This window comes from Phragmites australis, chromosome 12 (assembly GCF_958298935.1).
Source record: "Phragmites australis chromosome 12, lpPhrAust1.1, whole genome shotgun sequence".
NCBI lineage: Eukaryota > Viridiplantae > Streptophyta > Magnoliopsida > Poales > Poaceae > Phragmites > Phragmites australis.
The window spans coordinates 32,545,061-32,571,506 of NC_084932.1; the positions used below are offsets into that span (position 1 = coordinate 32,545,061).

The 26,446-nt window shown below is 40.8% G+C and overlaps 1 protein-coding gene across 4 annotated transcripts; it reads right to left on the minus strand.

The window, feature by feature from the left end:
• On the minus strand, window positions 1-26,088 carry LOC133886939 (uncharacterized). 4 transcript variants are annotated; one of them, XM_062326850.1, is made up of 15 exons: window positions 25,937-26,088; window positions 25,318-25,472; window positions 24,961-25,216; window positions 24,315-24,537; window positions 24,108-24,228; window positions 22,682-22,876; window positions 7,426-7,478; window positions 3,091-3,247; window positions 2,744-2,996; window positions 2,373-2,574; window positions 2,174-2,294; window positions 1,819-2,028; window positions 1,660-1,704; window positions 675-753; window positions 1-582 (listed from the first exon to the last, which is right to left on the minus strand). In XM_062326850.1, exons 2-15 carry the CDS (start codon window positions 25,468-25,470, stop codon window positions 380-382), a joined length of 2,271 nt encoding a protein of 756 aa, XP_062182834.1. In that variant the 5' UTR covers window positions 25,471-25,472; window positions 25,937-26,088; the 3' UTR covers window positions 1-379. The 4 variants fall into 4 exon arrangements, with proteins under 4 accessions (XP_062182834.1, XP_062182833.1, XP_062182832.1 ...); XM_062326849.1 differs by having other exon boundaries at window positions 1,660-1,701; window positions 22,682-22,882; window positions 25,937-26,087; XM_062326848.1 differs by having other exon boundaries at window positions 22,682-22,882; window positions 25,937-26,087.
• Between the last annotated feature and the right edge of the window lie 358 nt (window positions 26,089-26,446).

Genomic DNA, 26,446 nt, shown 5'->3' on the forward strand with positions numbered 1-26,446 from the left:
TTAATTAGTTGTGCAACATATGAATGTCTATTTATTTGATACTAGTAGGCTTCAAGTATACAGGATTCACATGAGCAAAAAATTGTTACATAACTTGAAACAAAAGTAGTTGCTCTAGATGAATCCTAAAAAATGATCATCCCTTATGTAGCCTTCAGCATGTAACTATATTAGATAGCTCAAGTGAGTCTTTAACCACGGATCCCAAGTAAAAGATGTCGCTTTTTTTTTTGGTTCATATGCTTAGTGGCTTCTTCAACTATGAGACGTAAGAAGACTTAATAATCTTAAAAAGTACTACTGTGGCAGTTATAATGTGCTGCTAGCCGCGTGGGCCACCTTACTAGTTTACATGATGAGGCAATTGTTGGGGTCGTATTCATGCGCCGCCAGCACGTGCACGGGCTGGTGATACGGCAGCATTACCACGGGCACGGGCTTCTCCGGCTTGCTGCACCTGCAATATCTCGGCGTGCCCAATCTTCCTGCGGAGGCTGCTGACCAGGCCGACCACATCAACGCAGTCGCCGGCCACCTCCAGCCGGTCCCGGCCGTCACCAGTGATCGTCACGGAGATCACCCCTGCACATACGGCACCCGCAGAGGCAATGTTAGTACTGACCAATACTCCAACACTAATAGGAGGGGAAGAACATGGTAGAACGCATGCGTACCTTCTGCTCTGGCGGCCAGCCTCATGGCCTGTGACCGGCTCTTTTCGTACGGCATGCTCACCTTGATCACGATCTTTTGCTGCAAAAACGAGAAAGAAGAAGAAACAAGAAACATAATCAGTTTCCGTGCTGATCAACGCGCTGTCCGCCAAGTCTGATGTGTACAGCTACGGCATGACGCTCCTCAGAGCTCGTCGGCTGGCGCCCATACTTGGAGCCCGCAAACGCCATGTCCGCCAAACCAGACCACCGGTGGATAGCAATAAATGAATGAGAGAAAAAATAGAAATGAACACTGATACTTTGACTTGACCTACTAGATACACATAATAATTAGTTTGCCGTGGCCTTTGTTTCCAGCCCTGCCCCTACGATACTACTAATGATATTCATGATACGGGTGGGATGAATAGTAGGGTGTATTGTAGTTGGGTTCAGTTGTAGTTACGAAGTTCAGAATAATAACTCAGAAAACTCAAGATTGAATGTGGCCTATGTATTTGTGAACCACTAAAGGAGCGAAGGAACAGAGGTATAAGAAAATAAGAACTAACCACTCATTGCCAGTGCTTTTGACAGTGAAAAAAAAACAAAGCTTCCGTAGCAACAAGCTAGCCAGAAAATAAAATTTGCGCCCAATCAATATTCGGTTAACATGTGTCATTTTTTAGACAGCTATGCAAAGTGGTGGGAAATAAATAGCATGGCACTCATTCTAGCTTTTTTATTTGGAAGCATTTCTATAAATTGCCCTATTTCACAGCTCTTCTGTCAATTAGTTTCAGTTACCTTTTCTATCACATTGAAAGTTGGAAACCCAGTGGCTACATGATGAAGGAAAAGTCATGTTCTCAGTTTTGTTTTCAGACATTTGAGTTCAAAAAGATCTATTGTATTGCCTTCCTGACCTACAGCAGGATTTGTGAAACTTATCGGCCAGTTCCAGAAATATCTGACGCTCAAAATACTTTACGGGAGAACTCACCATAAAGCCTGCGTCTCCTGGTACATTGCCAGCCTTTTCTGCCTGCTTAACAATCAACGACTTCACATAACGATCCAGAGCAACCAAAATGAAAATTGCGATGTGCAGAAGTTAAAAAAAAGTTAGTGGAAGCATGCTACTTGCCATGAGTAAGCTTACCTCTGCTACTGTAAAGACACTCATACCCTTCTTGATAAGCTCGTCCCTACGTCCAGTTTCAACAAGCATCTCGATTATGCGCTGTGTATCTGGCCTCTTTGCTGGGTCCTCAACCATGCAAGCTATGCTTATCTCAGCGCATACTCTTACTTGTTCCAAGAGTGTGTCTGCCGAAGATGTTGGCAGTCTGTTCCTCCAGCTTTCAAGTACCTGCAAAACCACAGTACTTAGGATTTAAGCAGAGTATACAAGCCACATATATACCGATACTAGTAGATTTGCTCCCTATACTAAATTAGATATACTCTTGCAGGCGGAATCTTCATCTTGGCAGGGTCACATAAATTGTTCTTACATTATCAATTGGAGAACATCCTTTTTGTCCTGTTAGTATCTCTCTGATTATAACCCCAAAACTATATATGTCTGACTTGACTGAGATAATTCCACAACGGGATTCCGGTGCCAAATATTCCCTGCATGAAAATTCATATATTCCAAGTGAACAAATTTAATACCTAACAAAAGAAAAAGAAGAGGCATCAAGAGCTTACATCGATCCAACCAAATGCTTTTGCATATCCAATAATACTTCAAATGGTGGAGAAATTTTTGGTACCATGTTATCATCCAGCAGTATATTGGAAGGTTTGAGATCTAAGTGTAAGAAATGCTTTCCATGAAGATAACGTAAGCCCTCACAAATTCCCATGATTAATTCATACCGCACTCTCCATTCAAGTCCACAAGATGCATCTGTAAAGGCAATAGAAGAGAGGGGGCGGGTGTGTTAGTTTTCAAATATTTTATAAAATCTTTTCTTGTATCATTAAAAGATGATGAAATAAAGGAAGTAACTCATCATACGGAAATGCAGCTCTAGACCTACGCTTATGTAGGTACCACCAAGTTTGTTTTATCATACCAGAAAGATAGTCGTCAAGGCTTCCGTGGCTTAAATATTCGAAACAGAGCAGTCTTTCGCATTTGCCAGCCATGACAGATATTCCATCTTTTTCAGATGGCCTTTCCTCATTATAAGAACAGTAGCCTAAAAACCGTACGATATTTTGGTGCTGAGCCATAGTCTTGCCTTTAACGTCCTGATGAAACACGTGATCATCGACATGGTGGTCCCTGGAAATTAGTCTCTGTACAGTAACACTCCGCAGGATGCCCTGTCAAATTTCACAAGGCTTGTTAGCACGGAGCCACACATAAAGTTCCGCTTTGCAGCGAGGAAACTTGAAGGAGCGGTGCAAACAAAATTACCTTGTATATTTCTGGGTATCGATTAGTACCAATCTTTCGCTCATCAGAAAAATTTTCAGTGATGAACTGTAAAAGTCGATATGACAGATTACTCGGCTTCTTGCTTCCCTCAAGTATACACTCCAGGACATTAAGTTCCACAAATATATCATCAAGTCTGAGTTAACAATGTATTTTCAAAGATATTAGAGCAATGAAAAAGTGGCATGCTTCCTGAATAGAGCAAAGTTTCAAGAATAAACTGGGAGAACACTTAGCTTGGATTACATTAACCTTTTTTCTCAGGAAAATACTTAAAGGCCCGCATAAGTTATTTGGTTTCTTAGTTGGCCCCATAGCTCGTTTTTGTTTATTGGCACCCATAGTGGCATAGTACTAGATTGTTAAAAAACAAGCTCTTTAGTCACCCTAGCTCTCTATTTCCACATAAATACTATTTATTGTGTGTTTTTAAAGCAACAATGTTAAATTGGGTGCAGTAAAGAACCCATTACCACTACAAAATAATTAACAACCGTCGAATGTTTCAATTCTAAATAACTGATGGTGTAGTACATTTGCTTCAAACTTTTTTGAATACCAAAAGTTCTTGTTCTTTACACCTCTCAATTGGGTATAACTGTAGTATGTGAACATGTGCATACACACGCCTACCCCTCACATATGCACACACGCTCATACCCCATGCACACATCCTAGACCTACAGACTACACACAGTTAGACAAACACGTCCCTAGTGAGATCGACGGAACCATCCAAGGCTCCACAGGCAACAACCACCGCAGTCCCTTGTGGCTTCACACATGAGAAGCAATGATTTTTATTTTGGTTCTTTCCAAACTCATTGACTCAACATTTTTTTTCAAGAAATGTTGCTTTAATATATTTTAATTGACTCAACATTTTTTATGTATCCATCATTTTCTTGAATCAACATTTTATGTAAGTGTTTATTCAACATTTTTTTAGAAATATTGATTCAACATTTGCAAAAATGATGATTAAACATTTTCAGAAATGATGATTAAACATTTTTTTTCAACATTTCTTATTTCTTAGCTTAGTTTTTAACTTTTTTGTTGATTCAACATTTCTTGAGAATGTTGATTCAACATTTCTATTTTTGAGTTAGTTCAACTTTTTTTTGTTGATCCAACATTCCCCAAAAATACTGAATTAATATTTTTGAAAAATGTTGGTTCAACATTTATCTAAACTGTTGATCAGTTTTCTATCAATAATTTTCATGTCCTTTGTCGATCAAAGATTTTTTGTTTATCCACCATTTCTTTTTCATCTTCTTCATTCTCATCATTTTCCTTTATTCTTCTTTTTCCCCTTTTTCTTCTGTGTTATTCCTTTCTTCATCAACCTTTTTCTTTCTCCTTTTTTGACACATATAGAAAGTAGTGTCTCAACATTTCCTAGGATACATGTCAATTAAACATTTCTTTTGCGGATTCAACATTTTTTTTGGGAAAATTAGCAAAATACCATCGCAAAAGAGCTCGAGTTGCAAAATACCATCGCAAAAGTCCTGGGTTGGAAAATACCATCGCAAAATGGGGTGGCTGCCGGTAAATACCATCGCCGTTCATTTGGACGCCCAGGAGCTCTGTTAGTGACGTGAAAAGACGATGGTGCCCTTCTGCATATTTTATAAATTCAAAAGGTGAACTTCTGGAGCTCCTAAAATCACACTGATTTTCGTGCTCATAGAATAAATAACAGAGAACCCATTTTAACTAGTTCCAACCAAAAATCTCTTACAAATTTTAAACGAAAATTCCCTAAATTTGACTGTTTTTGTACTTCGCTTGAATTTTAAGGGCATAAATTTAATTTCCAAAATTCAGGAAAAATTCATGAATATTCATACTAACTAATTTACTAATTTCTAAAATTATTGACAACCCATTTTGAAACCTAGCTTCAAAATGAATTTTATCCGGTAAGGATCTCTATGTCCCCATACACTCTGAACATTTGAGGTCTAACAGTGCCCCACTTTTTGTTAAGTCAATTTCCCTCCTTATTGGGTCAGTTGTGAATCCTGACGTGTGCGTGTTTGAATTAATGTTAATCCAACAATGATTAAGAACAACGAAACAGCCGAACATATCAAGGACAGGCACGTTGTTGATCCATAGAACATGTCATATGATACTTTATTCCCTCTTTTTATTTCTTGCACACAGGACAATTGTCAGCCCCTTCTCGGTGCCAGCTAGGTTTCAGAATTTCTTATATGTAAACACTTTTGCATGCTTATCCAAAAACGCAATCCCAAATAAGTTTCAATTAAAATTTTATTGAATCAGGGGGTCTAACAAAAAAAAGGGGAAATTAGGAAAATACCATTGCAAAAGAGCTCGAGTTGTAAAATACCATCGCAAAAGTCTTGGGTTGGAAAATACCATCGGAAACAGGGTGGCTGCTGGTAACTTAGGGTTGTCAATAATTTTAGAAATTAGTAAATTAGTTAGTATGAATATTCATGAATTTTTCCTGAATTTTGGAAATTAAATTTATGCCCTTAAAATTCAAGCGAAGTACAAAAATAGTCAAATTTAGGGAATTTTCGTTTAAAATTTGTAAGTGATTTTTGGTTGGAACTAGTTAAAATGGGTTCTCTGTTATTTATTCTATGAGCACGAAAATCAGTGTGAATTTAGGAGCTCCAGAAGTTCACCTTTTAAATTTATAAAATATGCAGAAGGGCACCATCGTCTTTTCACGTCACTAACGGAGCTCCTGGGCGTCCAAATGAACGGCGATGATATTCATAAGTTACACAAGACACATGGGTATAACTATGGCACCTTAGTCCTAGCATTCTACCTCCCCTTAGTAAGCATGCAAGCAAACTTTCTGTTTTTGGATAAGAGAAGTTTTCTATTTTGGGATGACCACTAGCTAGTTGGCTACCTAGTGGCTCACAAGGAAATAGAAGCCCCCCTCTTGGGCCTTTTTTTGGGGGGGGGGGGGGCGTAGATAGTATGTATACCTGCTGTGGGCGTGTCAAATGAGTTACGTAAGGGGATAGGGAGGGTAAACTGAAAACTGGTGACTTAAGGGGGATTTATGGGGGAAAAAAATTCCCCTTTATTTCTTACTATAGCAAGCCTATTGGAAAAGGTGAATGTGAGTTTGGAGAGCAATTTTGGGAAGACTGTGCATGGAAACTATCTTTAGTCCACATTCTTTGTTTGCCAAGATGGGGAATTGATTTATTATTTACATGACATGCTAACTTAAATGAACATTTAGGGCTGAGACCCATCCATCTTTCTTTAAATACTAGTTTTCTTCCTGTTACCATTCTTTTCCGTGTGTTTGAATGATAGATTGGATCCTGGACTTCTAGTCCATTAATCGTTGAATTTCTTCACAAATAACCAAAAAAGGAACTTAATACATTTAGCGCTTGTTTAGATTTGGGGTATTTCATTGGAAATTTAAGGATCTTGTTCCAATTTGAGCTAAGTACAAATCTTGTCAACAAAATACTCCTAATGCAAATTCCAAACCCTAAATTTACCATTCCATCTAATCAATTACCCCAAAAAAATCAAGCTTTAGGTATCCATGGCGTAGAAACGAGAAAGTGAGGCGATACACGAGTGAACCACATGAAGACATGCCAGGATAGTGTAGCTCATAAAATCGGAGCTCAAAAGGCTAGATGATGGCGGAGTTTCTAAATTGACCTGGGGTCCTCGGCTGAAACAAGAAATGAAACCAGCATGTCATGTGCTTTGTTCTGTTGGAGAGGACTGAAGGAGAGAGGAGGGAGGAGGGCCACTGGCCTAGTTCTAGCCGGCCCTAGGCGTGTGGGAGAGGGAGGGCGGCGAAGGGGCACAATCTGCGCTAGAGAGCTAGGGTTGAACCCTTTTACTTCTTGCTTTATTTGCAATGGGTACAGGGGGCCTTCATATATAAAGGAGACTCGACTTGACCTAACTTAAGGGCTAAGTAACCTAATGATAAGGAAGGGGTGGAGGTGGCGGCGGCTTGACCTAGCCGCGACGCGAGGGTACTGTTCAAGCGTGCTACAGTAACTTTGCCTACATGGGCCACCTGTTGGGCCTGTCCGCATATGGTTGATAACATAGCAACGGGTGTGAACAAAGATAAAATCTTCCACTTGCTTCACGTAAAACAAAAAGAAAATGAATGGACAATATTAAATTCTTAAAACGAAGGGTAGAACACCATAACGAAAAAATATAATTAGTTGTGGAAACGGGGACTGCGTTTGGTCAATCCATAAATTCATATACGAAATGGGGACTACTTCAGATCCTTCAAAAACATAGAACAAGCAAGTGTACCTGGAATTTTCGCGAAGAGTTTGTATGGACAATGCCTGAAATCGTTGCACATCCTGAAACGAAAAATATAAAACATAACTCCTAGGGAATATTTTCAAATTGAATTTAAAATACAAGAAAGGTAAATCAAAATAAACATTTTATGTAACTTCTATAAGCAGTATAGGGTGTCAACATTTGTATGGCAGCGCCGGTGACTTCTACAAGTAACATTTGTATTGCAGTATAGCTTGTCAATAGTATGGCAGAGGTGTCAAGAACAGTACCTGTGGAAAATAATTCAGGCTTTTATTTAACGTGAGATTTCAAAATTTAACACTCAATCCACAAGCTTCACTTACATGACACTTAATCCGCACACCTTTCAAAATATAATATTGGCCCGGAGAATTCTTCTATTATGTACCACTCCTTTTTTATCCCTTTTATTTTCTTTTCCATCCGAAGGGACCAAAATGTCCCTGTCGAGCCATCTTCTTCACCTTGATTTGAGCCCCAAGTAAGAAAAATAGCGAATTGTTCCAATAGCCAATAGGCAACTGAACCACAAGTCCACGACGAACAGGAGTGCCAATCCGGCTGTAGGCAGGCGGCTCCGATAGAACAGCTTGGGCATGCAAAGATCCACCATGGATGCCATCCACCGGTATTTGATGTCACGAGCACGGTGCCTCTGGAGCCGTGCAACATGACGAAAGCGCACATCCTAGGCCTTGACTTCGATGCCAATACCTTTTCCTACTGGAAAATTCATATATCTATGTATCTTGAGTCTATTGACATCGGAATATGGATCGCCGCTAAGGATGGGTATCCTGGAGTGCTCACCAAACAACAGCTAAGTGGAACGCTAAGGTTAGAAACATCATTTTTGAGGTCATTAGCAAGGAGGTTTTTGGTAGAGTTTGTAATTGTACCGATGCTCATAGGATATGGGTCACTCTTGAAGAAATTCATTAGGGGTCCAAAGATGTGCGTGAGGAGTGCTATCATTCTATTCAATTGAAGCTTAAGAAACTTGAAATGTTTCCTCATGAAAATGCTAATGACATGTATTCTCATTTGAATGCTCTAGTGGAAGAATCAAATTCTTTTGGATGATGGTGAAGTTGTGCAGAAGATTCAAGTTCTTCCAAGCCCCAAATATGACAATATCATCACTAGTCTACATCAACAAGATCTTGATGAGATGCCTATCTCCAAGGCTTTGGGCAAGATCATCGCCAACGAAGCCTTGTTGAGTAGATATGAGAAGATCTCTTTATCCTCCAAGAACATCACCCTCAAGGTAAGTGTTGATGAGAAGAAGAAGAAGAAGAAGAAGAAGAAGAAAAAGAAGAAGGTGGTGAAAGAAGAGCCAAGTGATGATGAAAAAGATGATTAAGAAGATAATGCAAAGCTTGCACTTCTCATGAAGAAAACTACAAGGATGCTCAAGAAATTGAACAAGGGCTTCATATTTGATGAAGAAAGTGATGATGAAGAAAAAGTCAGCTATCTCGAAAAGAAGAAGAATGATGATCGAAAAGCTCTTATTGTTGACAGGGCCAATCTTCGAAGAAAGCTCAAGTAGTTCATCCTCAAGTGATGAAGAAGATGAAGAAGCCTCCACAGTTGCCCTCAAGTAATCTCTTCTACCACTTCCTCCGTCATCTTGATGCCTTATTGCTAAAGGTAACAATAAGGTGAACTACAAGTCCGACGAACATCATTGGGTGCTTGATAGTGGTTGCACCCAACACATGACGGGAAACGTCTGAATGTTCACCTCTCTTGAAGAAGAAAATGGTGATCATGAAAGAGTCACATTTGGTGACAACTCCAAAGGGAAGGTTCAAGGTTTGGGTAAAATTGCTATATCTATTGATCTCTCAATATCTAATGTGCTACTAGTTGAATCTCTTAGCTTCAATCTCTTATACGTAGATTAACTTTGTGATCTTGGCTTCACATGCTTATTTAGTGATAATGATGTTATTATTAACAAGGATAACCATGATTTAGTGTTTAAAGGTTTTAGGCATGCAATCCCTATCTCGTTGACTTCACTTCAAATGAGGCTAGCTTGGTCACATGCCTATTCACCAAGATCACCTTGGGTAGGCTTTGGCATAGAAGACTTCCTCACATTGATATGAGTCAACTTAAGAAAGCATTCAAGAAGAGTATGGTTGTTGGATTGAAGAATGTGGTGTTTGAAAAGGACAAATTGTGTAGCGCTTGTCAAGCTAGAAAACAAGTTGTAAGCTCTCATCGTTACAAGACCGTCATGTCAACCTCAAGACCATTGAAGTTATTGCACATGGATCTCTTTGGACCAACAACCTACAAGAGTCGTGGGGGAAATCTATAGTCTTGTGGTGGCGGATGATTACTCAAGGTATTCATGGGTTTTCTTTCTCGAAGACAAGTCCGATGCCACTCGCACCTTCAAGATCTTTGCAAAGTGAGCTCAAAATGAATTTGAAGTTTCAATCAAGAAGTTCCGAAGCGACTATGGTACGGAACTCAAGAACACCAACATTGAGGCTTAGTGTGAGGATATAGGCATCAAGCACGAATTCTCATCCACCTACACTCCTCAACAAAATGGTATAGTTGAAAGAAAAAACCGGACCTTGATCACATTGGTAAAGGCAATGTTGGATGAGTATGGTACATTGGAGCGACTTTGGGTAGAAGCAATCAATACCACATGTTATGCATCCAACCGACTCTACATTCACAGTCTATTGAAGAAGACACCATATGAGTTGCTCAATTGGGGGGGGGGGGAGACTCAATATCTCCTACTTCCGAGTGTTTGGTTGCAAGTGATATATCTTCAAGAAGAGGAAACATTTTGGGATATTTGAAAGGTGCACTGACACTAAATTTATGGTTGGGTATGCACCAAAGTCAAAGGCATATAAAGTATACAATAATACTACCAGTCTTGTTGAAGAAACTTATGATATGGAATTGGATGAATCCAATGAATCTCATGGAGTACATGAAAACCTTGATGATGTATGTGATGAGCCATTGAGAGAAGCAATGAAGAATATGCATATTGGAGACATCAAGTCTAAAGAGGATGATCAAGATGTGCAAGATATACCTTCAAGATCAATGGCATCTCAAGTTAGTGATGATGAGAAGATTAACAATCAAGCTCCTATTCCACCTCAAGAAACTAAAGCTTGACCCCAAGCTCAACCTTCTTCACCTCAAGATTCTTCTTCTTAAGAAAATCAAGATACTCAAGATAATCAAATTCTTCCATCACATGAAACTCATATCTCTCAACAACAAGCTCAGGCTCAAGATATTGGTCCACCTCAACCCGTGCATCAAGAGCCACAAAGGAAGCACAACCCTCGAATTCAAGCACATCCAATCGACTTGGTGATTGGTAGTCCATTAAATGGTATTCGTACATGTTGTAATCAATATAGTGCTTCTTTTTTGTGAACATTACTTTTTTGGAACCTTGAAATGTAGATGAAGCTCTTAACTATCCAGATAAGGTGATGGCCTTGCAAAAGGAGCTCAATAACTTTATTCGCAATGAAGTACGGGGACTTGAAGAAAAGATTTAAGACAAGCATGTGACTGGTACCAAGTGGGTGTTTTGAAACAAGCAAGATGAGAATAAAGTAGTGATGCACAACAAGACTAGACTTGTTGCCAAAGGCTTCTCACAAATTGAATGATTGGACTTTGGGAAGACCTTTGCACCGATGACAAGACTTGAAACCATACATATCTTTCTTTCATATGCTTCTCATCATAAATTAAGCTTTATCAAATAGATGTTAAAAGTGCATTCTTGAATGTTTTCATAAATGAGCTAGTCTATGTTGAGCAATCTCCCGAGTTTGAGGACCCTAGACATCTCAATAATGTCTATAGGTTGAACAAGGCTCTCTACGGTCTCAAGTAAGCTCTAAGGGCGTGGTATGAGAGGCTTAGAAACTTCCTTCTCGAGGAGGAGTTTAAGATTGAAAGGATGGACACCACCTTGTTCACTAAGAAGATTGATGATGATATTTTCATTTGCCAAATCTACATTGATGATATCATTTTTGAATCCACTAATGATTATTTTTGCAAAGAATCGGAAACATTATGTTCAAGGAATTTGAGACGTCAATGATCGGAGAACTAAACTTCTTCCTCGAATTTCAAATCAAGCAACTAAAGGAAAAGCTCTTCATCCATCAAGTGAAATATACTAAAGATGTTCTTAAGAGGTTCAAGATGGATGATTGCAAACCAATCAAGACTTCAATACCTACCAATGGAAATCTTAACTTGGATGAGGAAGGTAAACCGGTTGATAAAAAACTTTACCACTCTATGATTGGTAGTTTGCTTTATGTTACCGCATCTAGACTCGATATTATGTTTAGTGTATGCATGTGTGCTCGATTTCAAGCAAACCCTAAGGAATCGCATTTATGTGCAGTCAAAAGAATCCTTAAGTATCTCAAGCACACTCCAAGTATAGGACTTTGGTATCCTAAAGGTGCACAATTCGTGTTGCTTGGCTATTCCGATTTGGATTTTGCTAGGTGTAAAGTAAGCCATAAAAGCATCTCGAGGGGATGTCATATGCTTGGGCGCTCACTAGTTGCATGGTGCTCTAAGAAGCAAAACTCTGTAACCTTATCCACCGTGGAAGTAGAGTACATTGCGACCGGTGCATGTTGTGCTCAAATTCTCTATACGAAGCAAACCTTACTAGATTACGATGTAAAGTTTAATGAGGCTTTTCTCCTAAAATTGCAAAAATCTCGTCCAACACTCTCGTACAAAGCACATAGATATCTGTCATTACTTTCATAGAGATCATGTTAACAAAGGTGATATCTTGCTTAAGAATGTTAGGTCGGAGGATCAATTGGCGGATATCTTAAGAAAACCCTTGGATGAGGCAACCTTTTGTAGGTTGATGCATCTAACATCAAGTGATTATACTATGTCATGTTTGTTGCATTTCATGTGTATATTTACTACATTTGTATATTATGCCATGTGTAGATGCAATGTCTAATCTTCATAAGATAGTGGTGGATATGGGTTAGAGCTGAAGCCGGTGGTCCTTTGGTTTGCTCAAAGCAAGGGTATAGTCCACCATGAAGAAGCTTGAGAAGGGATCAAATTTGACTTGCTTAGATTCTCTCTTGTGCAATGTTGTTAAATTCTTGCATGCTTCATATGTGATATATCATGTTTAATATCTTGCATTGTATCATATACTTGCATTGCATATGCATTGCGGTAGCTAATCACAAAGGAAAATATCACATTTAGGGGAGTAATTCATTCTAAATATGAACATACATCCCAATAAATGTGTTTAAATTGACATAAATGCTTAACGCCTATTGAACCATGTCCTAGCGAATTTAAAACCTTAATCTTTGAATTTATAGGCAATGTGGTTCAAACATTTTCTTGGTGATCTTGGTTCCCTCAGTGGCTTTCTCCATCATATGGTAGGTTGCTTGTGTTATATTAATGCCAGAATAAATCTTGTTGTAGCAGCCATCATTAGTGGTGATTTTACTCTTTTTTAAAGCCATTAGGGCCATTAAGGTCATCAAAGCCATTAGGGCCATTAAAGCTAGTTTAAGACCATGTTTTAGAGTTGATTTCTTGCTGTTATATAAGAGGAACAGAGTAGAAAAGCTGCTGCAAATTCTTGTGTGTTTCCACCGTGTCTGCGTGTGTTCATCAAGGTTGAGTCCAATATTTAGTACCAGAGCCTGTGTTGTTGATCCAGGTGCAGCTATGTCGTCGTGGGCTCCTGGGGGCGTGAAGCAAAGGCGAGCATCATTCCCCAAGCTGGCAAAGTATCACGCGGAGCACATTCTCCACCTTGTGCACGGTGACCTCTGCGGGCCGATCACGCCAACGACGCCAAGCGACAACCGCTACTTCCTATTGCTGGTGGATGACTTGAGCCGCTACATATGGCTCAGTCTCCTCGCGAGCAAAGACCAAGCTCCAGCGGCAATCAGGCGGTTCCAAGCCATGGCGGAGGTGGAGTCGGGAAGGAAGCTCAAAGTACTCTGCACCGATCGCGGTGGCGAGTTCACGTCGGTGGAGTTTGGAGACTACTGCGCCGAGCATGGTGTTCAGCGGCAGCTCACGGCCCTCTATTCTCCACAACAGAATGGGGTCATTGAGCGTCGTAATCAGACAGTGGTCGCCATGGCCCGAAGTAGGCTGAAGGCAAAGGGCCTCCCCAGAACATTCTGGGGTGAGGCCGTCTCCACCACTGTCTTCATCCTCAATCGTGCACCGACTCGAAGCGTCGATGGCAAGACTCCGTACAAGGCCTGGCATGACGTGCGGCCAGCAGTGCACTTCCTCCGCACCTTTGACTACATCGCGCATGTCAAGAATGTGCAGCCTCACCTGAAGAAGCTCGATGACTGCTGCACTCCAATGATCTTTGTCGGTTACGAGAGCGGGTCCAAGGCATACCGAGTGTACGACCCCATCGCCAGGCGCATGCATGTGACGCGCGACGTCGTGTTCGATGAATTGACGCAATGGAAATGGAGCTCAGAGGAGGAACACGAGGTGAACGATGACGACCCCTTCACCGTAGAGTACGTGATCACTAGGGAGCCAGTGCGCGACACGCGTATGAGCTCCCCGGACCATGGCCGAACATCTTTTCCAGCAACACCTACGGCAACGACAAATCGAACTCCAGTGGCGATCGAACACGTCACGTCACCCACGCACGACTCCAGGCTTGATGCGGCTGCTGAGCAAGATGATCCCCAGTGCTACCGCACTGTCGACAACATCCTCGGTCCGACAACGCCACGAGGGTACGCACTGTGCCAACTCGACCTCGACGAGCTTCACATGGTGAGCGCTGAGGAACCAAGCAGCTTTGCTGAAGCAGAGCAAAGCGACAGCTGGCGGAAGGCAATGCGGGAGATGGACTCCATTACTGGCAATAAGACATGGAGCCTTGTTGATCTCCCTGCAGGTCACCGCGCGATCAGCCTAAAGTGGGTGTACAAAGTAAAGCGCGAAGACGATGGAGACATTGTGAAGCACAAGGCACGTCTTGTCGCCAAGGGCTACGTCCAGCAACAGGGGGTGGACTTCGATGAGGTCTTTGCTCCTGTTACCCGTTTGGAGACGGTGCGGCTCCTACTCGCCATCGCTGCGCATCAATCTTGGAAGGTTCACCATATGGATGTCAAGTCGGCATTCTTGAATGGTGATCTCCGGGAGGTGTACATCGCGTAGCCGCCCGGCTTCATCGACAACAAGCACAAAAACAAGGTGCTACGTCTCCACAAGGCGCTCTACAGTCTCCGCCAAGCGCCGTGCGCCTAGAACGAGAAGTTGGACGCCACTTTGCTCACGCTCGGGTTTCATCGCAGCAGCTCCGAACTCGGAGTGTACACGCGAGGTGAAAGTGGTAGTCGGCTGATTGTGGGCGTCTACGTCGATGACTTAATCATCACCGGCAACAACACCATCGGCATCCACGAGTTCAAGGGGGGGATGAAGAACTTATTCTGGATGAGCGATTTGGGAGCGCTCAAGTACTACCTCGGCATCGAGGTGCACCAGAGCCCAGACGGCATCAAGCTCGGGCAATCTGCCTACGCGTTGAAGATTCTGGAGAAGGCTGGGCTGGTGGACTGTAACCTCTGTCAGACTCCAATGGAGGTACGTCTCAAGCTCAACAAGTCGAGCTCATCCCCGCTGGTCGATGCTACTCTCTACCGGAGTCTAGTCGGGAGCCTCCGGTATCTCGTCCACACCCGACCGGACCTGGCCTACTTAGTAGGCTACGTCAGTCGCTTCATGGAGGCGCCATGTGAAGAGCACCTCATCGCCGTCAAGCGCATACTGCGCTATGTTGCAGGGACAAGAACATTGGGTGTTCTCTATACGGCCGGGAAGAAGAGCGTGTGGCCGTGTCTGTTGGGCTACAGCGACAGTGACATGGTCGACGACTTTGATGATAGGAAGAGCACCTTCGAGATGATCTTCTTCCTCGACGGCAACCCCATCACCTGATAGTCGTCCAAGCAGAAGGTGGTGGCACTGTCGTCCTGCGAGGTAGAATATATCGTCGCGGCCTCCGCAGTGTGCCAGGGCATTTGGCTGGCACGACTTTTGATTGACATGATCAGCTCAGAGCCCACCATGCCGGTCCTGAAGGTGGACAACAAGTCCACAATCTCTTTAGTCAAAAATCCAGTGCATCACGATCGAAGTAAGCACATCAACGCACGTTATCATTATATTCCGGAGTGTGCAGATCAAGGCTTGATCGACGTTGTGTTCATCCACACGGAGGAGCAACTCGGGGACATCTTCAAGAAGCCGCTCGGCCGCGTCAGATTCCATGAACTTCGTTCTAAGATCGGTCTCCATGAAGCTCAATAAGGTGCAGCAAGATTTAGGAGGAGAATAATGCCAGAATAAATCTTGCTGTAACAGCCACCATTACTGGTGTTTTTACTCCTTGTTTAGTGGTGATTTTACTCCTTTTTAAAGCCATTAGGGCCATTAAGGTCATCAAAGCTATTAGGGCCATTAAAACTAGTTTAAGACCATATTTTAGAGTTGATTTCTTGCTGTTATATAAGAGGAACAGAGCAGAAAAGCTGATGCAGCGTTGCAGCACAAAAAATTCCTGTGTGTTTTCACCGTGTCCACGTGTGTTCATCAAGGTTGAGTCCAACATATATCTTATCCTTGGGAAATCTACATGTTTTAACTAGTATAAGTTAGTTTGCGGCTTATGTGTGTTATTTCATATCTTTTATATGCTATGAGTCCAAAATATAGGGAATATTCCCCAATTATCTTTCATGACAATGTGTACATTTCTCACAAGTTATTTAATTACTTGTATGCACAATTTTAGAGGAAACATATCCTATGTTTTGTGATTTTGAGACTAACATGTTTGCTAGCCTATTCTTGTAGTCACTTGGAAATCTCCAAAGGTATGCTATGCTAAATCTTTCTTTGGGACATATCTTTGATACCTTGCTACCTTCCATGATATAACTTCTTCTCCCTATCCCAAAACCCTTTGTAAGAGTGCATAAATTTTGTCTTCAATCCTATATATGCACGCCTCTAGGGGGGGTTTAGTTTATGTCATGGTGCTACAAGTATGATTCACATGCATTTCATATTCAAAGAATCATGCATTGTATCTCCCCTTTATTCCTTTTACGTGTCTTCCTTTCATGGTGTTTGATGACAAAAGGGGAGAAGGTTTACCAAAGAGAGTTGATCAAGAAGATCAAGATCAAGATCAAGATGAGAGAGATCAAGATAGATCAAGATGAGAGAGTCGATCAAGGAAGTTCAAGATCAAAAAGATCAAGATTGAGATGAGAAGATCTAGAAATGATTGTCATGAAGTACACGTCCATTATCAAGAAAAAGACCATGAAGGTGATTACAGTGAGGGGGAGTCTCATGAACAACTAAGGTATGGTAAGTTGAAGCAAAAAATGTAAGAAAAAAGCAAGAACGGTATTATCTATATCTGATTCTATGTCTCTATGCTATGCCTTGTTATTGACATAATTTTAGTTCATACCTATACTATGCCTTATGTTACATGTCATGTGCTCTTATTCATACTCTATAACATGACATATTCCCTTGTTGACATGTGCTTATTCCATATCTATATCATGTGATTGTTTCATGTCATGTGCTCTCATTTATATTCTATACCATGACATGTTGATCATGCCATGATATTATTAGTGTATATGTGCTTCACTCATATCCTTTATAATATACTCATTTAGAATATGATCATATGCTTTATTCTTTAAGGGGTTGTTTGGTTGGTGACCCTAAATGGCCAGGCCAAAATTTGGTCATGCCCAAGAAATTTGACCTTCATTTGATTTAAGGCCAAAATTTGGCTAGCCAAGGAAATTTTGGCCTGCCCAACTCATTACTTCACATAACCTGGGCAAGATCTAGGCGCCCGTTTTTTTTTTTGCACGAGCTTCCCTGGGCAGCCAACGCCCATGCCAGGCTAACGTGGCAGGAGTAGAGAGGGTGAGTTGCTTTGTCTTGCATGGCATTAATTGTTGGATGAAAAACCTTGAAACGATTATATATCTTAAACCGTGGTTCCGTTTCTTAATCTGTTTGAACTTTCGTGCTCCTTATAATTAAACCTACAAATCAAGACCCATATTGACTATGTTTTAGTATTAAAATTTTTGTTGCCATGTAGGGCCCACATCTCATACTCACACCAACATATTTTGACATAGTTACAATCCAAATACATCCTACTTTACCAAAATTTGGCCATACCCTCGTTTGGTCATAGCCAAATTTTGGCTTGGCACACTAGAGTGCTAAACAAAACAACCCCTAATATACTATGTCATATTCATTGTCGAAGCATGTTTTATGTATTTACATATACTTCTATCCTTTGTATACACTTGCTTCATGTTGTGTTGTCATCCATCAACAAAAAAGGAGGAGATTATGAGCATTTAGGCCCCTCATCAAGGATGGTAAGTTTTGGTGATCAATGATAACGTGGTCGTTGTGACTAAGGTGTGTTTTGTAGGAACAATTGGGAGTTAGGTCACAATGGTTTTCTTTGGGTTTCTTAGTGTCTACAGACTTTGTATTTATGGATGGCTCTTCTATGCGACCACTTATACAGAGACCGCAAGTCCATGAACCTGGAGATTGCCTCACGCCTAGGAAACAATGAGCTTATTCGGTGGGTCTCGCCCTACCAACCATTGTTAGCCACCTTAGTAACCTTACTTAGGAGCTATTCTTTATATCCAACGCCTGAAATTAATTTCCAAAAATATGATACTTACTCACTTTCCTTTCGATGCCCACTTTCAAATAAGTAAAAAGGATGAAGCGACTGGAGTGAAACTATAGGTAGGCAGAGGTATATTGATATTAATGGTAACAGTGCAAAGGATATGCATGAAGATTAAGAACTAAACTAGTTCCAAGTGTCATTTGAAGTTGGAAGACACTTAGAGTAGCATAGAACATTCTTTTACCTTTGGACGTACTATAAAGAGAGGTCAAAAACATTAGCTTGACCTAGTTAGAGCTTGAGAGGTGTTTGTGATGCACACTTGATGAGTCGAGAGCGCTAGGTAGCTAAATGAAAGCCCGAAGTGTTGAAGAAGCGAAGCCGGGACAAAGTTTGGTTAAATTGGATCAAGTCCCTATTTTTTAGAGTAGACCGAATCTTCCGGTGAGCACCAGAGGATTTTTCCCGAAGACTTGAAGTTTGGAGATGTCAAGTGATGATATGCACCGGATGATTGAACTTGAGGATTGAAGCCATCCAACGGCTAGTTTTCTGATATCAGTAATTTACACACTAGATCTTCTGGTGGTGTAAGTGAAGGTACCACCAGATCTTCCAGTGTGTACAATTTTCTGAGTGGGGATGGCCTATAAATACCACCCCACCTGTTGAGACACATATTTGAGAGTCAAAAGCCCCAAGAGATACAAAGAGTGATTAGCAAGTGCTTAATTGAAGATTAAGAACTTCATTAGTGTCTAGAGAGTAATCAAGTGTGCATCTATCTACCTCTTTGGTCCTAGCTAGGTCAAGTGAGGTTCTTAGCTTGTTATACTTGGTGATTGGCGTCATCTAGATGGCTTGGTGGCATTGATGTCTTGGTGAGCTTCTTGAAGGATATTGTGGAAGCCCCAAGATGATGATGTAATGGTTTGAAGTCCACCGATCCGAAGCAGACAAGGACTACCACTAGAGAGCAATTGATCCCTGCGTGGATCAAGGGGGAGCAATATCCTTGCGCAGGTGCTCCAACGAGGATTAGGGGAAGCACCAACTTCCCGATACCTTGGCAAAAAAATTGAGTGTCCCTAACCCTCTCTTTCAATTCCGTATTTACTTTCTTGCAATCCATTTTTAGTACTTCAATTTTGATTTACATTCCCAGAAATACTTTGCTAGAAGATAGGGTTTGGAACTAGGTTGCAAAATTATAGGATACTTTTGAGTTGAGAAAATCCCAATTCATCCCTCCCCCCTCCCTCTCTTGGGCATCTAGATTTTTACAACAATCCTCTCCGAGTCCTGGCGGTAGTTCTAGTTAGTCGAGCTCTCATCATGTGTCTGCCGCAGAGCAAGAGGTCCTCGCACTGTTCCACCACCACATAACTACAGCTTCTACTTCAGCACACAGGACTACATAGGACTACTGCTCAGGCTTCTGGTTCCACACCTCCTTCCCACCCAGGTACATCATCCCAATGGTTTCTTGATTTCGGTGCCTCTTTTCACATGGCTCTAGATTCGACTCGTCTGTCTTCCATGTCATCTCTTATTTCAGCCTTCATAGTCAGGGTTGTACCTGAGAATTCAGAGGCCCTATGCTAAATATAAAATCATACCCTCGATTGAAAAAAATCTCAATGGAAAATATTTTCCCCCAATAATTGTCATTGTAAGCTAGAATTTTCTTAAAATACTAGTAATTAATAACATATTGATGCTCAAAGGATGTTGTCAAACAAGCCACAAACCTCGACACAACATACTCTGCACACCTCAACAGAGCAACCGGGTAAAGGGTCCAAAACCATTTAGGATTTGTGAACCAGCACTACACAGCTACCACAATCAATTAATAAATCTAGAGATTATTGTAACAACATAAGATGAATAAAAAATATGCAACTTTGTGAAAAATACAAAGAATAAGTAGAAGAGAGGGATGAACGGATAAACTATCATTTACGTGATTATTTTGGAGAAATAGTGAGTACTAATTGGTAGGAACATAATTGAGGAATTAATTTTATGTTGAACAAGGAGTTATGTGGTAGCAAAGCAATGTGATTCAGCGGGGAGAGACGGAGAGACGCAAGAGCATAGAGAGAGAGATGGTAAAATGCTTGGCTACATGGGATTAATTGGGAATAGGCCGATGGGAGTAGATTTCAACTCTGAGAGTAAATGTTGCTGTTGTGCAGCTTCACATGACCCATCATGCTGCTGATTGAAATCAAACCTATGTACTAATTACACATTAGAAACTGCAAATTGGGGTCTCTGATTTTGGGGGCCCTGTGCGGTCACCCATGTTAGACATGCCAAGATACAGGCCTGCTCATAGTTCAGACAGGAGATGGCACCTCCCTTCCTGTTGCACGACGGGGCACTCTCTCTACTTCCTCCTTTTATATTCCTACTGTCTCATGTTCCTGAACTCATAATGCAACTTTTGTCTATCAATCACAATGCAGCTTTTGTCTGTCGATCACAATGCAGCTTTTGTCTGCTGATCAAATCACTGGTCATGGGTTTTGTAACATTCTTGAGGCTGATTCTTGTTGTGTTCAGGATCTTCCTACTAGGTTTCTAGTGGGGATAGGTCCTAGGCATCATGACTCAATGCCTTCGGTAGCTTCATTGGATACGTCTTCCTTCGGCTGCTTCGGACAACCAGTTATCTAGTTCTCTCGCCTCCATGTTAGCTGCTTCCACTAGCGCCACTTTTGCATATTGGCATCATCGTCTAGGCCATCTCTCAGGTTCTTGACTTTCCAGTTTGGTGGGCAGAGGTGTCTTAGGTCCTATTTTTGGTTACTTATGTTGTTGTTCATTGTACAGGTTGTAAGTTTGGCAAATAGCTGCACTCCCTTATTCTTCTAGTAATTTCGTGTCATGGTGTCTCTTTGATCCTGTACACTCTGATGTATGGGGACATGCTCCCTTTATTTCGAAAGGGGGTCACTCATATTATGCGATCTTTATTGATGATTATTTGAGATTTATATGGGTTTACCTCATGTCATCTCGTGGTCAGTTCCTTTCTATTTACTAGCAGTTTGCCGCTGTGATTCGCACTCATTTTGGCTCTTACATTCTAGCTTTTCGTGTCAACTCCGCTGGTGAGTACATCTCGGAAGCACATCGTTACTATCTAGTTGACCATGGCACTCTTGCTAAGTCTCAGCCTTGGTGCCCATGGTTAGAGTGGTGTCTCTAAGCACAAACATCATCAATTTCTTGAGACTTCTCGTGCTCTTCTGATTTCTTCTGATCTTTCACCTCACTTCTAGGCCAAGGCTGTCTCCACAGCTATTTTTGTCATTAACAGGTAGCCATTCTCTATTCTTCAAGGATGTACTCCTTATGAGCGCCTCTAAAACATACCTCCTAGCTACAATCACCTTCAGTCATGAGCGCACTAAGCTCATTGTTCGGTCAGTTGAGTGTGTCTTCCTTTGATATAGGCCTTGTTTGGTTGGACTTTTCCTGGCTTCTGTTTCTCAGAAGTCAAAAACCCAACCAAATAGGCTGCTGAGAAGCTGGCTTTTGAAAAGTTGGTTTCTGATGAAATGAACTAAAAGCTAAAAACTAGTTGAAATGAGCTTTTCTGGCTTTTGGTGTGCTAAAAAGCTAAAAATTTATTGCAAAAGCCAATAGCAAAAAGCCATCAGCCAGAAGCTAACTTTTCAACCCAAAAGTCAAAAACCTCAGCCCAACCAAACACAGCCATAGTACAGAGCACAAGGATTATTGTTGATATGAACTTGTTGCCCCTCGGATTAGGATTTCTCAGGATGTCACCTTTAACAAATCCCGTTCTTACTATCCTCATTCTTCCACCAGTATTCCCTTCACCACAGCTGAGTCTCTCTTTCCAAACTCTTCCTAGTTCGTATTTTCCGTTGTCACTATCACATCTTCCGCTGCTGTCACATTCCACACATGCGGAGGAAAAGAAAACAGATGGAGATGGGCATTTTGGTCCCTCTAGGTGCAAAAGAAAATAAAAAGGATGGAAAATGGTGAGTGGCACGGGATACAAGAATTATGAAAAGATGTGCGGATCGACTGTCATATAGAGCGAAACATGCGGATTTACTGTTAAATTCAGAAATTTTCCCTTATTCAACGCCCTTCTAATCACCTAGTACCATGCTATTGTGAGTTTAATTGAACTACTGCCTCTCCGTGTTTGATCGCAATCATATTGTTGGCTTAGTATCTAAATCTATACTAGCATCATCAACAATCTCATAGAACATCAAGTAGTATTTACTCGGGACCTTGTGTATCTCGAGTTTTCAGTAACCCATAGGAAGTTTTCTTGTGGGATACACAGATGCACCGAAAGAATGGCATACAAACTAGATAAATCCCTAATATGTAACATCTACATAAAAATAATAATATGATTGCATATTTTGGCTTGAATGATAATACCTGGTATAGTGAAGACTCAGGGTCATTTCTCGGCTCTCTAATAATTGGAGGATCCTTTTGAAACATTGTTTCTGTCTCATTCTGCTTATGAATTATCTCAGTCATAGTAGGCCTGTTATGTGGATCACTGTCAACACAAATTTGTGCTAATTCAATGCATCTCTTCATTTGTGGGCAGTCTACATCTATGGTTTCCTGCCACTAACATATAGTAATGATGAGAGCATGTATATGATGCTAACACATAAAGCAAAACTCAATACATGTTAGGCTCTTCAAGTTAAATCTCGATAACTGGTTCTGTAATTTTCTTTACAATGTATTCGTAAACGCCAGAAGAGTAGGGTCAGTTATTATCGAAAAGTGTCACATTACAATGTCTCCAGTCAAACTGTACTAACTTTGACAGGATATATAATCTAGAATGTATAGGTTAGAGGTGCTAGAATGATGCGAGTAAATTTGTGATGGAATGTACGTTCATCATATAATTACATGACTCAGAATGACTGCCATCTTATGAAAATTGTTTATCAGCTTTTTTCAGGACTACGACACGCCATGGGCAAAATGGATCAAAAGGTGGCACAATCCATTTGGTGCTTATTGCCGATCTATGGGGAAGAAGACTAAGAGCCAGATTCCCTTGTACTGTATTGGGTTATAACTACACTGTTCAGTTGAAAAATAGGGGACCAATTTTGTTCCTAATTCCAGGGCATCCTGAATAATCACTCATACTGCAGTGATCTCGAACTCCTCAAGGACATGCTTAAAGCTAATAACATTACTGGCTTGCTCCCAACACCCAAAATTTGCACCATGCTGCTGAATATACACAACCTGCTTTGCTCATCTAATAGAATAGCAAAAATCACTAAGATTTAAACTTTTTATAAATTAGAACCAAACTACATTTAAATTACATTGGGCAAAGTATCCCAAACTCACTCGGGATTTAAATCTTTCAAATTAAAATTCAAACCATGCACAAAATACCCATGCTGCAATTTGGTTTTAATCTGATTTTGATGGAGTTTTGTGTGAGGATACGAATTTGAATCTAATTCATAATCACAATCATAATCTATACTCTCTAAAATATTTTCTTTTCTTGAAATGAACAAGCAGAAGATCCGCCTATTATATTAAAAAAGATTTGAGCCCAAAAGGGCAGTAAGCCGATCCCAAGGGGATACATCGCCACATACAGCACCACCCTCAAACCACACTTGGGGGAAACCTCAAACGACACCAAACTAGATGAACTACCACTTAGACAGGATGCAAGGGGCTAAGGGAACTACAACCACCATAACTACAAAAACAACATGACAATTTGAAGGAGCACCTAACAAGCCATCATCGAAACACCAACAATGAGGTCCTGCAAAGGTACTACAAAGGTTTGGTAAATTATACTTACATTTTCAATAATACCCCCGTTACGCCCCGTTAATATATTTATCATTGTAACGCCCAAACTGAATATATCTGACTTGAAAGATATTTGTTTCTTCTCTATGAATTCTGGTGCAACATAGCCCCTGCAGGCAATAAGATGGTTTGAAGAATCACGGCATAAAGCTAATTTCACATATTTGATTTCAAGGTCTCAAAGAGATGAACTTACCGTGTTCCAAAAAAGTTTTCAGTGACCATCATGGACTGTTCTTCATCAATGCACCGTGACACGCCAAAATCCGTTATTTTTGGCTCCATGTGAGCACCCAGCAGCACATTTGCAGGTTTGAGATCCAAATGATAAATGCATTTTTTATGAAGATAATGCAAACCTTGACAAATTCCATTAATAATTTGATAACGCACATTCCATTCATATCCATGAGTTTTTTCTGCATTAGTGAATAGAAGAGCACAAAAATGTTTAATGCGTTCATATTCAAGAAAGTTTTGATATTCATAATGTTTGGATGGTAAACACTACCAAGTAATTTTAGTTAGTTTCTACTTTCTAATATATTAGTGACCCTTTAAGAGATGATGCGAGTAACAGTATACATAATATGCCCATTGCAGCATGATAGTTCGAAATTCAAAACCCAGGTATATAAGATGATTTGAGTACATGCTCAAATATTCTAAGAAACTGTTCCAAAGGGTTAGTGTGCATATTTAGGGCACGATAAAACTTTGAAATTTGACATCTCACATGATCAGGTGAATGGATAGCTGAAATCTTGAGGTACTTCTTTTATTACAGATGGGGATGAATAATGTAGCAAACTTTATAATGAATAATGTAGCAAACTTTATACCTTTAAGATAATGGTGGAGGCTTCCATTAGGTACATACTCAAAGCAGAGTAACCTTTGATGTACCTCAACAATCCTAAGCTTTCCTTCTACCTCCATCACTTCACCTTGTGCATCTGCACAATAGCCTAGAAATCTTGCAATGTTTTTGTGATTTACCCTCTTTAGACAGGAGACTTCGTCCAAAAATAGCTTATCAGAAAAATCCTTCAATATGTCAAGCTTCTTCACAGCAACCATCCCATTTTGAAGACCTCCCTGTTTCACATGCCCGTTTAGCATTGACATCAACATTGTGCCTGATTCAGGCAATTGTATGAAAAATTAAAATTTGCAAAGCAATCAAGAACTAAGCATACCAGGTAAACCACTCCAAACCCACCATCACCAATCACTTGGGCAAAGTTTTTTGTAATCTGTTTTATAGCTGCATATGATATCTTGATTGGCTCTGCAGTTGCATCAACAAATATGCGCTCCAGGTCTTCAACATCACTTGTTTGATCACTCATTTCTGTAAGTCACAAAATCATGTCGAATAAGACTGACTACAAATTTTCCTTCCCATACAAAGGATGTACTCTCTCTAAAGAATACATGACTTTTCCAACTAGACACGATCTCTAATAAATAACTTTAATCATGGTTAGCAATATGTTAGTCAAGCACCTTCTCACTTGGATCGAACTCTTTCCCGCTGGATCTAGTTCCATGCAGATTTTAGATTACGTTACTGCTTTAACCAAGATTAGATATCTTACAGCCTAGTAGTACACCAGAAAGAGGGGGAAAAACTTGAAAAAGAAAGGAGCTATGCAAGCTTAAAATCTGCAAGTAGAAAAACGATAGGGAAAAAGGAGCATGGGCTTGCATCACGATTAATAACAAGCTCATTCGAGTTCTATTCAGAACCTTGAATGGTCCAAACAAGTTGATAGGAAAAAAAGAAACAATAGAAAAGGGGGATTGTGCTCTCACCTTGCTACACCAGATCGGCGAAACAAGCGCTCGTGGAAGCCCAAATTGCTGATTGTTGCAGAAGAGGATTGAGGGGATTGACAAGGAAGATCCTGTGGCTATAATTTATCTATAGCTGAATCCTTGTGCTTATGCAGTACAAAGGAACGGATATACTGCTGGGTCCACTGGTCACACTCATCTTCCCACCGCTTCACTAAGTCCACACAGCAATAGATGGTTATTTTTAGGAATAATCTAAGATTTGCCACTGAATAAGTGTCTATTTTACGATATGTCATCAGTGTGTCAATAATACGTAGATCCAGGATAGCATATCGTAAAATAGGTAACTTATTCAGTGGTAAATAGTAGAATCTCCCTTATTCCTATTGGCTTCAATGGCTGAATCTTACTGCTACGGCACATCTTATTGATGCCATGCTCGATTTAGTTGGCTGGCTCCCCCATCCCACCCCACCTCCTCGAATCGCGCCGCACCCCGCCACCGCGCTCCCCAAACTACACAGA